This window comes from Pezoporus occidentalis, unplaced genomic scaffold (assembly GCF_034315485.1).
Source record: "Pezoporus occidentalis ecotype Australia unplaced genomic scaffold, CSIRO_AGI_Poc_V1 ctg248, whole genome shotgun sequence".
NCBI lineage: Eukaryota > Metazoa > Chordata > Aves > Psittaciformes > Psittacidae > Pezoporus > Pezoporus occidentalis.
The window spans coordinates 630,920-643,518 of record NW_026914372.1 but is presented as its reverse complement, the minus strand read 5'-3'; the positions used below and the strand labels follow the sequence as shown (position 1 = coordinate 643,518).

The window sequence follows — 12,599 nt, the reverse complement described above, 5'->3', positions numbered from 1 at the left end:
GTGACTGAATCACTTATCCCCGATGAGTTACATGACCCTTACAAGGCAGATGGCCAAATCCCTGTGCTTGCCCCAGCTGCTTACAAATTTTTGAGTGGAAAAGCAAGAGAGATAGTACCATTTTTCTTGGTGGAGATGTCATGACAGGTGAGGAAGGTCTGTCTTTGGAGATCGGATGAATTCTGATACTTGGGATTACTTTATATCTCTGTGTCATCTCTATGAACTGAAAAAGTCCCTGTGGAATATGAGAGCTCACTGCCTTGAACATCTTTTGCTCCATGTTGATGTAAAACCCTATGGAAGATGGAAGAAGGATCCACATTATTAAATTCTTGCTTTCCAGAAGTATGGCTGCCTGCTGGGATTGGCCTTTGGCCTATGCCATCCCCTAACCATGCCTAGGAAATGTTCAGGAGAGAGCTAGCTGTTTGGAGCCAAACCATGCCAGGAATGGGTGTAACAATTTGACTCTATAAATAATTGAGCTCCTGCTCCTGAGAGCATTCTGTGGAACTAGTTCATTTACTAGGAGAGATGGAGCCTGCGATCCTAGCCTGGAGTGGAAACCTTGGACATCTTAGAGCACCCTGAGAAATGGGAAACCTTGGAGCACCCAACAGACACAAAAGAGTGCTGATGAAATGGATGCAGGCATGATTTTGCCTACAACTGCACTCATGTACTTCATTAAAGAATACTGTGAGTCACAGTAAAGAATATCTAGGGTTTGAAACACAAAAGCAGTCTCTTTGCTTTAGCTAATATATCTGCTTGAAAAGCTACACCTGGAAAGCCCACAAGACTGGAGATGAGGGAAGCATGTAACTAAGCTACTGAGGATTTGCAATTGATCTTCTACTAAAGCATGGCCAAAGGTCTTATGGTCCTATTTCAGTGAAAGTGTAGGAGATGAAAATTAAGTTCCAGAACATTATGCAAGAAACCAGAACGGAGCCTACTCAAACTAAGGGTTTCATAAAAGAAAAGGAATTGGGATAGGGGCACAAATGCAGCCAGATACATACTGTAGAGAAGGATTTGGGTTATCACTCTTACAGAAAATTGTACAAGGGCCTGTAGCAACAATAAATTAGTCTTAATAAATAAAACCTAGTGAAAGTGTTGGTGACCAGACTCCTCAATTAAGTTATACAAAATGGTGCTTGACCTGCTAGTGTCAGCCAAGTGATATCAAGTCCAGACCAAGATGTATCATCTGATTAACGCCACAGCTTGGCTCAGAAAAGATATATTATCCATTAAAGGTGATTCCATGGACTTCATGAATGAATAAGAATGTAGAGGAGTATCATGATACATATAAGCATGAATTGTGGGTTCTGAAGCAATGTACGCCACAAGTCATGTGTATGTGAAATTCTGGGCATCTGCTGAAAACTGAAAGCCCTAAAAACTTGTCATGACAATTGACTGAGAATATTATGGAGAAAATCTTCTCATACATCAGACTATCCATCTCTATGACTCACATAGGAAAAGCTCATATCCTGGCAGAAGTAATGAAAGGCGTGAAATGGGGGGGGGGGGGGGGGGGGGTATACATTTCCATATCTGGAAAGGGCAAAAGAACTGTGCTGGAGAGCCAAGGGAATGATAAAAGCACAAAAAGGGAGAGCCTGAAACTTTGGAAAGTCAGCCTGCTTCAAAACTGAACACAGCTAAACCTCACGAAGGTACTCAGTGAGAAAGAAAAAGAGGTGCATGCTCTGCTTACAGACATGGTCTCAAGGCCACCAGAATAGGCAGCCCAGAGGGCTGTGCCATCTGTGAGCTGGCAAGTGTGGGCTGCAGCCTGGTCAGAAAGCGCTCTCCAAAACACACAGACCCCTCCAACCTAACTGTGCTTGGAGATGGCTGGGCTGTAGGCACCTCAGGAGACCGTAGTCACAGCAGTCATTCTGGGAAAGACATTGAGGGGTGGAGAGCCAGGGGAGGCAGTACATGCCAGGCTCACAGGTAGTCTGCAGAGTCAGACTGCCCATGGCCACCAAAGGCTTCCCTGCAATAACTGTTTACAGTGTTCCCAGAGCAGATGTGCACAGACAGCATGGATGTGTTGAGACCTCAGTGACAGAGGTCTGGAAATTACTGCATTCCCCTGCTTTGGAAATGAAGCCTTCAGAACCATCTGGATGTGGTCCTTTACCAATTTCTGTGACTCAAAGGTGTTCAGACAGTGTAGGGATCTGGGTCTTTGCATGGGAAATGAGAGTATGCACAAAGCTTCTATGGCTTCTAGACTTGGGAGGTCTGTTTCCAATGGATATCTATCCCATTTTAAGTATTTGCATTTACGTGCTGTGGAGTGGTGTCCAAACTCAACCGTCAGTGTGCTCAAGCAAACCATCATTGCACCAGTGATCACCACAGTTGAGACTAATTTCTGTTGCTGTTGCTTGCAGTTCTGGGAGGAAAGCCAAGTGCTGAAGCTGGAGATAGAAGCTCTCCCAGTAGATGTTTCAAGATGCCCTTCCCCTGAAAACTCAATTGCTGTGCTAAGATCTGGCAGCAAATGCCACAAAATATGCCATGGTCAATTCCTTTGCAAAGCACGGAGTAGGGGAGCACAGGCAGCAAACAGCATTTTTGATCACCTGCTTCCTGTATATGACTCTTGACAAATCTTTATCACTAACCATGAGTCCCTCAGGCCAAAGGTCAGATTTTGTAAAAAATAAGTTTTTAAGTTTTTATCAGTTGTGAAATATGTCTCCGCTTTTTAAAAAATACAAAATAAGCTTCCTGGTTTTCAGACAGCCACCTAACATTTTGCAGCTGAAACATAGCAAAGTAGCACCTGGTGCATGACAAGTCAGAGCCACTCAGCAGAGACCAATGAAAATAAAAGTGAAATATATATATATGTATGTGTATGTGCATGTGTATATGTATATATATAAAACAACAACCAAACAACAAAACCCATACAAACAAAAAAAAACAAAACAAGTAAGAAAAAGTACAGAAAAGTCATTTAGTGTTGTTAAAAACAGAATCCCTTTTTTTTTTTTCTTTTTTTTTTTTCTTTTTGTTTTTTTTGTAACAGAAACATCAACTTTCTCTTAGTGATTATTTCGTAAAGTATTTCCTCAGGTGGTGTAGCTAAAGCACCGCTGCATCCTCCTCTCTATCCCTGACATGGGACAGGGTTTTCTGGAAGTGACGTGTATCCAGAAACAACAGCTCCTTCTCTGCTCTGTTCTGGAATTGACTGCCTTGTATTTAAAGCTGCCTTTGAAAACACTACATGTAACATTATAGGAAAAAAAGGAAGCTCTTTCTGAAGAACTACCTGTTCTTTGTATAACTAAACATCTGTACAATGATTCTGAAACCCTACACACTAATATTTAAGCACTAATAAACCTCCCTTTTATCTAGCTGGCCTAGATGACAGCTGAGGGGGATATAATACTGCTGCCTGCTGCCTGCTCCTACTTGCTGTAACCAGAAGCTTTTGTGGTTAGACTCTGCTGTACCATTAATTCTGCGTTTAAAATTAAGTCTTATCTGCTTTTACTAGTTTACAAGGCATCAAGACAGGGCTCTGTGCAAATCTCTTTTATTGTCAGCCCTCTACATGTTTTACAAGGAATCCATTAGGTTTTGATTTGCAGGTCTCCGCAAATCGTCTTCATCATAAATACTAAAATTGCTGCATTGCTCATAGTTTTTTCTTGCCCATCTGGCAGGGCTGACAATGTTCTGCCACATAACTTTTAAAATGTACGTGTCCACAGCAACAACACTTTGGGGGAAAACAAACATACAAAGATTGAACTGAAATACAGATATATAGTCTTCTGCCGGGGTGTATAAAACCCCATCCCCAACCCACAACAGTTTCAGGATACTCGGGGGAGCTGGGTACTGGTTTTGGTCTCACAGTCGCAAGTCATTATAATAATTTTTAAGAACTTTTTCCCTACAGCTAGACTACTGTTCTGCAGCTGCCCTGTCCTTACACAGGTGCTTACTTCAACGTAATATCAAGCAAAATGGTTTCATTTCAACTTCAGGAGAGGGAAAGGGAGGCAGGAGAAGGAAGACTGGTGTGGATAAGCAGGCTGTAGACACTTCCACTCACTCTTCTGGTGTCTTCAGTTCAGTGTTTCCTGATCAGCAGTTGTTGGATGCACACCTACAGCCGGAGCTCCATCAAAAACTGTATCAGTTCCCTGGTATGGCATAAGATAAGTAATTCCTCTTTGGTTTATTCGCTTGACCCTAAAACTTTTCATGGCTCTAATCAACCTCACTACTTGAAAAATCAGAGAACACAAATTGTTAAGCAATTAAAGCTCAAGTCAGCCACCTAAATTTAAGTATTTACTGCCACTGAGAAGCCCTGGTATTTCTCACCCCACCTCTCCTGCTGGTCCAGAAGAATATGAGAGCTCTGCAGGTCCTGGGTCATTTTTTGTCAGCTCAGTGTTTGTGTCTCAAGCCATTTCTAACAGCACTGAATGCAAAGCTGCAAACTCAAATACTTAGATTTCACAGAACGTTGTCTGCTTACATTTTAGTATTTAGCCTCTACTTAGCTTCTAGTTTGCTGTTTCCATTTCACACCGGAGAAGGAAGGGGGTGCCTTCGAAGCACCCATTTTCCACAACAATGTCACTTCATCTAGTAGAGGATTAAATTCCCCGTAAGCCTTGCCCCTTTATTTTCCTTGGCAGCAGCACAATGTCATCTTGTGACAGCTCTTTCTAGCTCAAACCCTTATCTAGCTGCTTCTGTAGGAACGAAAATAAAATAAATAAAGAAAAAATAACTAATATTTGGGTAGGAGCCAGTGGGAAAACATGAAAGAAACTCAGAGGAAGGCAGAGTAGGACACATGAGTTTTAAGAGGGAGGCACCCTTGATAAATCCCGTATTGGTTTCGCTGGGCAGGATTGGACCTGGGGAAGGGGGTAGCAGACAAATAATAAAATTACTCTTTTCTCCCTCAATTTCTCTCTCCATCTTTCCCCTCTCTCCTTCCACCCACCTTCCCCGCAACACCCCACCCCCACCCCCCTTCATAATGTAGCTTCAAAGAAAAACTATTTGCTTCTTTGGTAATAACTGATGGAGACCGTGAATTACCGCGCTAGCACCCAGCCTGGTGTTTATCTCCTGGCCAATAAATCCCTAAACTGAAGCAATGAAGCTAAGTACTGCTGCTATTTCTGCGTTTTATTTCCATATTAATCACAACACAAGCGCAACCAGCTCCTGCCCGCCCCGCCTCCCCGCTTCCCCTGCCCGTGTAGCCGAAGAGGCGCCCGTGAGAGGACCGCCTGGGTAGGACTTGCCAATGGGAAGGGACCAAGGAGATGCGGGGAGAAACACAACTGAGGAGGGAGACCCCTGGAGAGGCGGGCAGCGGGATGAGCCTCAAGGGGAACTGGGAAACACTGAGAAGTGGGAGGGAAGCTGCTTCCCCCTGGGACGGAGAGCAGCACCTGCCATCCCCACGGGAGGGTCGGGCCTGGAGGGAAGCAAGTGTATCCACAGCTGAAAACCAGCCGGGTCCATTCACTTCGGATACCTTTGTATTTCCATTTCTAATTCTGTTATTTATATTTATATCTATATCTATATATCTATCTCTATATTTGTATTTTATTTCTGTGTGTACGCGCATATATTTTATATATGTTCAAGCAGATATTACTCATTTTTGAGGCGAAAATAAACGGATTTCCTGAGAGCGCCAAGCTCCCGTCTGTCCCGAGAGAGGCAGCCCGTACCATGCCGGGCAGAGCCCTGTCCTGGCCCCGCACTCTCGCTGCGTCCTGCCAGCCACTTCGGGCAAGGACGAACCCAGGGGGCAAGCAGTGCCAGACTCTGCTACCATTGGATCTTTCCCGCTTTCCTATTTCTATCTCCATATCCCCTTCCCCCGCCCCCCCCCCCCCCCCCCCCCCCTCAATTTCATTATTATTATTTTAATTTTAATTATATATATATATATATTTATTTGCCGGCTTTTTTTTTTTTTGTGGAGGGAAACCCTCCCAAAGAAAACTCCACCGTTCCTCCTTCTCTCCCCATGGGCATCTTCTCCAGAAGCTGGTTTTCTTTTTCTGGAGGGAAAAGGAAAGGAAAGGAAAGGAGAAAGGAAAGGAGAAAGGAGAGGGAAAGGGAAAGGGAAAGGGAAAGGGAAAGGGAAAGGGAAAGGGAAAGGGAAAGGGAAAGGGAAAGGGAAAGGAAAGGAAAGGAAAGGAAAGGAAAGGAAAGGAAAGGAAAGGAAAGGAAAGGAAAGGAAAAAGTAAGGGGACTGTCACTCCTGCTGCACTGGTGCAGGAGCCCGAGGCCAGGAACAGGACACGAAGAGACTTGAATTTCTGTTGATCTGACTGTAGTCTCCTCCTCGGCAGGGAGCAGGCTAGCAGACCTCTCCAAGCGCCTCCCTGGCCGCAGCATCCCATTTCCAAGTCGCCCGGCGTTTCCCTACCCGACCGATCGGAAAGGAGAAGGAAAGAAAAAGCATCTCTGAGGATGCTCTTTCCCTTTCCCTCACCACAGGCCAGTAAGGCGAGAAGCCGGGCCTTTCTCTCGCACCGCTAGGGGCACGGTGCCGCTAGGGAGGACCCGGGGGGACGGGACATTTATCGGCTCTTTTCTGGTGACTCAAACCCGCGGCTCAGCCTCCTGAGGCTGTTCGGTTCTAAGCGGCTTGTGCACTGCTCCACAGCCTCGCTTCTCGGCTGCAGAAGAGCCCGGGGATCCCGAAGAAAGCGGGACAGAGGCCGCGGAGGCTGCGGGTGGGAATCAAATGCCCCTGAAGAGACCTTTTGCTCAGACAACGCGTCTCCCGTCAAAAGGAGGAAGGAGGGGCGAGCGGCAGGGATGCTCTGGGGAGAGGCGGGTCCCGGGCACCTGGCTGCCGGTCCGAAGCGCTGCCCCGGGACTGAGGAGTGGCTTCGCCCTTCTCTCTACTATAATTTACAGTCCAGTCCCGTCGCCCCGAGCCGGGAGGACGATGAAGGGCTGGGGAGGAAGATGCTGCATCGGGGGAGGGCCACGGCTCTGCGCTCCAGCCGTGTCAGTCCTGTACTAAAGCGTGTTCCGGAGGGGTGGGGCCGGCTGCCCCGAGGGCAACTTGCGCCCCGCAGCTCTCCCCCACTCCCCGAGAGCAGCCCCTCACAGACTGCACCCGTCACACCCGGTCTGCTCCCCCTCCCCAGGCCTGCCCCCTCCCTGTGCTCAGCGGCGCGGCAAGCGCTGAAGAGGGGGGATCGTGAGAGTGGGCACTTCAGTGACTTGGGCAGAGGGGAAAACCCTCATAGAAGGCGGAGGGATAATAGTGCAAAACTAAAAGGACGGAAAGGGAAAGGAAAAGGGGTGAAGCCGGGAAGGAAGAAAGGAAGAAAAGAGGGAAGGAGGGAAAGGAGGGAAAGAAGGAGGGAAGGGAGGAGGGAAGAGGGAAGGGAGGAAGGAAGGAAGGAAGGAAGGGAGGAAGGGAGGAAGGAAGGAAGGAAGGAAGGAAGGAAGGAAGGAAGGAAGGAAGGAAGGAAGGAAGGAAGGAAGGAAGGAAGGAAGGAAGGAAGGAAGGAAGGAAGGAAGGAAGGAAGGAAGGAAGGAAGGAAGGAAGGAAGGAAGGAAGGAAGGAAGGGAGGGAGGGAGGGAGGGAGGAACTGCAGCATCTCTTGACCATTGACCATCTTGTTGAAGTACTGGAACGATTGACTTCAGCCTCGGAGTGTTTTTTTTACTGCGTGATTTGTCAGTTCAGCCTGTTTTCGGAACACATATACATCCTCCTTCTCACTTCCAAATGTTCGTGTGTGTGTGCTTATGTCTTAACGATGACGGTTGCTGCAGCATTGCACAGCCCAGCACAGATCACCCAAAGGTGTCTTTAAGAAGTTATTTCGGTTTAAACACACATATTCCCCCGCTTTCGCGTCACTGCTCACCTTGCGACTCGGGGGAAATCGCCTTCTCCGTGTTAGTTCAGGTCACTTCAGAGGAGGGCCGGGGGTGCCTGGCCGGGGAGTGCAGGATCCGGCTCCCGGGTAAGAAGCCGCCGGCTGTGCTCCCCGAGGCTCCTGCTCCTCTGCCCGCTTCCTCACCGAGCTGCTCCACCGAGCATCGCCTCCAGGCGCGCCCAGCCCTGGACAGTTTACCATTTCCCTCCCGGAAAAGGGCTGACAGCTGGATGTCCAGGAAAAATGAGAGTCCGGCTGGGCCAGGAAAGTCCTGGCAAAACCCAGAGCGATCCAGCGCTTTTCCTCAGCTCCCCGTCCAGACAAAGGCGAAACAGGCAGCTTGTCATTCATTTTTTAATTTTATTTGGAAATCTCATCCAGAAACACTGGTCAATAATAAATATATCGATAGTTATCAAGAATATATAAAAAATAAAGACATGGTGTTGTCTTCGAAGCCCTATCCAGAACCAAACAAACAGACGAAGCGAATAATGACAACAGTATTTCAAACAAGCGCCCAGGAAAACGTGCCGAAAGGGGAATAAACAGCAACAAAGCTTCCGATTTAGTTATACAAGTCACTGACCTGGCAAGAGATGCCCCCACATGCAAAATCAAAGCAAATCAAAGCAAAAGAAAACCAAAGCGGCAAAACGGAACAAACCCAAAGCCACCGAGAGAAAATAAGCGACGAGGACCCCAGCCAACTGAACTAGTACGGGAGAGACGGGAGATTTGGCAGCACAGTCCGGCGGGAGGGTTGAGCTGTGTTTTGCACCCTTCCCTCTCCTTTCTTATTTTTCATTTTTCTTTCTTTTTTTTTTTTTTTTTGTCGAACACGGAAGGAAAAGAAGAATCGTGACCAAAAAGGCGTCACAACCAAAGGGGGGGGGGGGGGGGGGGGAGGAGGAAGAGGAGGGGAGAGAAAAAGAAAGAGAAAAGAAATTAAAAAAAAAAAAAAAACAGCACAACCCCCACACCCACAAAACTTGAGTGGATTCACTCGGAAGTCCCTGTTGCCAGGGCAGCCCCCGCGGGTGGGAAGCTGCGGTGCGAAGCCCTGGCTGGGCCACCCCCTCGGGCCGCACCGCCGCAGCCGGGCTGGGAGCGGGAGCTTCCACAAGAAAGAAAGGACAAGCCAGCAAAAAGAAGAAGACCCAGACCGATCCCATCGTCTCTCAGTAGCTGCGAACGCTACAGTGACAACCATGCCTTTTTTTTTTTTTCCCTTTTGCATCCATTTTAAGGAATTATTTACATTTGATCACCATCAGCGGCATCATCATTATTATTAATATTAATATTATTATTATTCTTTTTACAACAGGGACTTTTTGTTTTGTTTCTTTCCGGTTTAGTATAATAAGAAAACACCGCCCGAGGAGCCGGCTAAAACATTACCTTTGCAGGGTCCTTACTACACTAATCCCGTGTTACCGGGGGGGGGGACAGGGCAGAGGGGCAGCGGGGCCAGTTCCGTCCTCAGGCCCCCCCCCTCCCCCCCCCCTTTGCCCGTGGAAGCCCCGGCTCGAGCGCAGCCCCGGTGGCCGGAGGATCCCCGCCGAGTCACTTCAGGAGGTCCTTGGTCTCCCCCGAGATCCTGGCCATGTTGGAGGCGGTGAGGGCAGAGAGGTGGGGCGGGGGGGGCATCTGGCAGATGGTGCAGGGGCACGGCAAGCCCGCCCAATGCTGGAAGCCGCTGCCGAGCTGAAGGGCGGGGGGGGTCGAGGGGGTCTTGAGCAAGGAGTGGGGGGGCCGGATGGTGCCGATGGCCGGCAGGGAGGCGGAGAGGGAGGAGGAGGTGTTGGCGGAGGACAAGGCACTGCCGAGTATGGGGTGCACCTGGTGCACCGGGCCAGCGGCGTGGGGTGGGTGCCCGGCGGAGTGTCCCACCGTGCCACAGTGGAAGGCCGAGTGGTGCCCCCCGTAGATTTCCCCCACCAGCCTCTTCATCTCCTCCAGGGAGCTGGTGAGCATCAGGATATAGTTTCTGGCTAGCAGGAGGGTGGCGATTTTGGAGAGTTTTCTCACAGAAGGGCCGTGCGCGTAGGGCATCACCTCCCGCAGCCCGTCCATGGCGAGGTTGAGGTCGTGCATCCTCTTACGCTCCCGGCCGTTGATCTTCAGCCGCAGCTGCTGCAGGTCCTGCTCCGAGAGCTGTTTCTTGATTTTGTACTTGCTGCCTTCCCCTCCTGCCTTGGAGCCGTTCCTGGAGAGGCCTTCCCCGGACATCTTCTGCACCAGGTCGTTCTGGGTGGAGGAGACGGAGTTGAGGCGGCTGTCCTGGTGGTGGTGATGGTGGTGGTGGTGGTGGTGGTCTCTCAGGTACATCTCATCCATGTCTGGCGAGGAAGCTCTGCTGGAGACAGAGCTGGAGTCAGAATTCATTGTATTCGGGCTTCTGAGCAAGAAACTCTTCCCTGCTCTGGAGGTGGTGGAACAAGACAGCTCTCCTTTGAAAAGCAACGAAAACGGAACGAAAAGGAAAGAAACAGACGGCAGGGTCTGCCAGCGAAGGGCTGGAAATGCCGGAGGAAGAGGAAAAAAGCCCCTCAGCCCCCTCTCTCACCCGTCTCTCCCCTCTCTCTCTCTCCCCCCGGTACTCTGCCTGTTTACAGGATGGCTAGTTAGTGTATGCTTGGACTAACCTCAGCCTGAAAAAGAGGGGCTTTTATAGAGCTGCAGCAGAGAGCAGAGACAAAAGGAGCCCTCCTATGTATAATGGTCTAGTTAGGATGACGTGCCATTATTCAGGGCGGTGCGCTTTGACTGTCCCATTTAGCAAGGACCCCTATTCATATTCATTGTGGTGCCACCCGGGACACCTCAGCCACGGACCATCAGGAGTCAAGGAGACACAAAACCTCTCTGATTGACACCGCACACTCATCGCTCCGTGTGCGCGCCACCTCCTCCCCCTGCCCCTCATTTCCAATATAAAACCGCATCCCGTCTACAGTAGGGAGGCGAGGGGCTGCGGCAGGCAGAGGCCGCCAGGGGAAGTGCCCCCGCTCCTGCGGGAGGGGCCGGGGGGGCGTCGGTCCCCCCCGTCCTGCAGCGCCCCCGACTCCAGGCGCGGCTCCCCGCTTTGTTTGCCATTACCTTCCCCTGCCCCGGCCCCCCACCCCCGGCCGCGGTTTATGGTGCGGCGCCGGCTGCCCCTTGCCCGGCCGGGCCGGCCGCGGTTGACTCGTACCTGGGCCACCGCCGCTTTGTTTAAAGGAGCGATCGCTTGGGCGGCCTCCGCAAGAAAACGCGCCCTGGGAAACCAGCCTCCTCCCGGGGCAGACTGCCTTTAAACAAACAGGGACAGCCGGCGTGCAAGCCGGTGTTCTGGGCGGCGGAGGGGCAGCAGCCCCAGGGGCTCCGGCGGGAGGGCGGCGCTCCGGGGAGGAAGGAGCAGCCGTCGGTGGGCCGGGGAGGCTGCGTTCAAAGTCGGACCGGGCCGGACGCAGTCGGGAAGGGGGGACAGTGCTGCAAAACAAGTCCTAGGCGTTCGCGCCAGTAAGTAACCGTCCGCGGGCAGCGGCTGCAGCCTGGGCGGGACCTTCTCCTGTCGGCGGTGGAGTGGGCAAGGGAGGGGTGCGTGGGGCTGCGCTGGTCGGAGCTCAGCCGGACAGGGCTGGCGGGGCACCGGGGGCAGGTGTCACCGCCCCAGCTATCGGCCGCGCTGAGGGTTCGCCAGCGCTGCCCCTGCCCAGGGGGCGGGAGGAGCCGGCGCGGCAGCTGCGGGGTCTGCTGGGGTGGGGGGTGAGGATCCCCCGCAGCCGGCCTCAGCCGGACCCGTATCCGGGTCTTACACCGTGTGGATCTTCACAGCCCCCGGTGGTGTCTATGCGATGAGTGCGGGGCTGCCAGGACCGGGTCGGGGAGCGCCAGCGCCCGGCTGTTCCCGCCCCGTCCCGGCTGGTGTCGGGGTGAGTTTCTACCTGCCAGCAGGCACATAGGGCCAGGAAGAAACCTCCTTGGCAGAACCTCTCTCCTCCATAGAGTCTCCAGCCCCGAAGAGAGCGAGGGGCCAGGAAAAGAGGAACATTTTCATCCGGCTGAGTATAACTGTGCTTAATCTGCTGAGCAAAATTAAAGCCTTCTGGTTTCAGCACTGTTAGCGATTCCTGCGGTGAGAAGAAAAGAAAATAAAAAAGAAAAAAAATAGAAGAGAAAGATTTAGGAGAATATATCAGAAATAACTGAAAGTTACCTCGCCTTTATCCCCCTTTCTCCGCGAAAGCCATAAACCCACCCAGACATTCCCTCCAGCTGAAAGCTTTGCCGGGCAAACAGGCAGAAACTTGGCCGGGCCCAGAGTCCCCAGAGCATCCCGCGGGGAGTCGCGGGCGGTCTCCTGTGCCCGCGGGGACACTCTCCGGGGCGTCCGGGGTTGCCCTTCCCTCTCGTGGAGCCGGGATGAAACAAGTGAGCAAAACTTGGCACGGTGACGGCGGCGGCAGGAAAACTCACGGAATGGGGGGAGGACTAACTGGAACAGGGAAGAGGAAGGCGAAAAGACGCCGTCGGGGGAAGCAACAGGAGAGGTCCCGTCCTCCCCTCCGGGCCTGGAGCTTCATCTAATGGGGCTTCATCGCAGTGTACCGGAGCTGCCGGTGCACCGCGGGACGAGGAGGGCCGAGCGCCAGGACGGGAAAG

The 12,599-nt window shown here is 51.4% G+C and overlaps 1 protein-coding gene across 2 annotated transcripts; it reads right to left on the bottom strand.

Annotated features, from left to right (window-relative positions):
* Window positions 1-8,873: 8,873 nt before the first annotated feature.
* On the bottom strand, window positions 8,874-12,090 carry OLIG3 (oligodendrocyte transcription factor 3). Of its 2 annotated transcripts, none has more exons than XM_062622814.1 (2): window positions 11,149-12,090; window positions 8,874-10,311 (listed from the first exon to the last, which is right to left on the bottom strand). In XM_062622814.1, the coding sequence occupies exon 2, from the start codon at window positions 10,290-10,292 to the stop codon at window positions 9,519-9,521; it is 774 nt and encodes a 257-aa protein (XP_062478798.1). In that variant the 5' UTR covers window positions 10,293-10,311; window positions 11,149-12,090; the 3' UTR covers window positions 8,874-9,518. The 2 variants fall into 2 exon arrangements, with proteins under 2 accessions (XP_062478798.1, XP_062478797.1); XM_062622813.1 differs by having other exon boundaries at window positions 8,874-10,308.
* Between the last annotated feature and the right edge of the window lie 509 nt (window positions 12,091-12,599).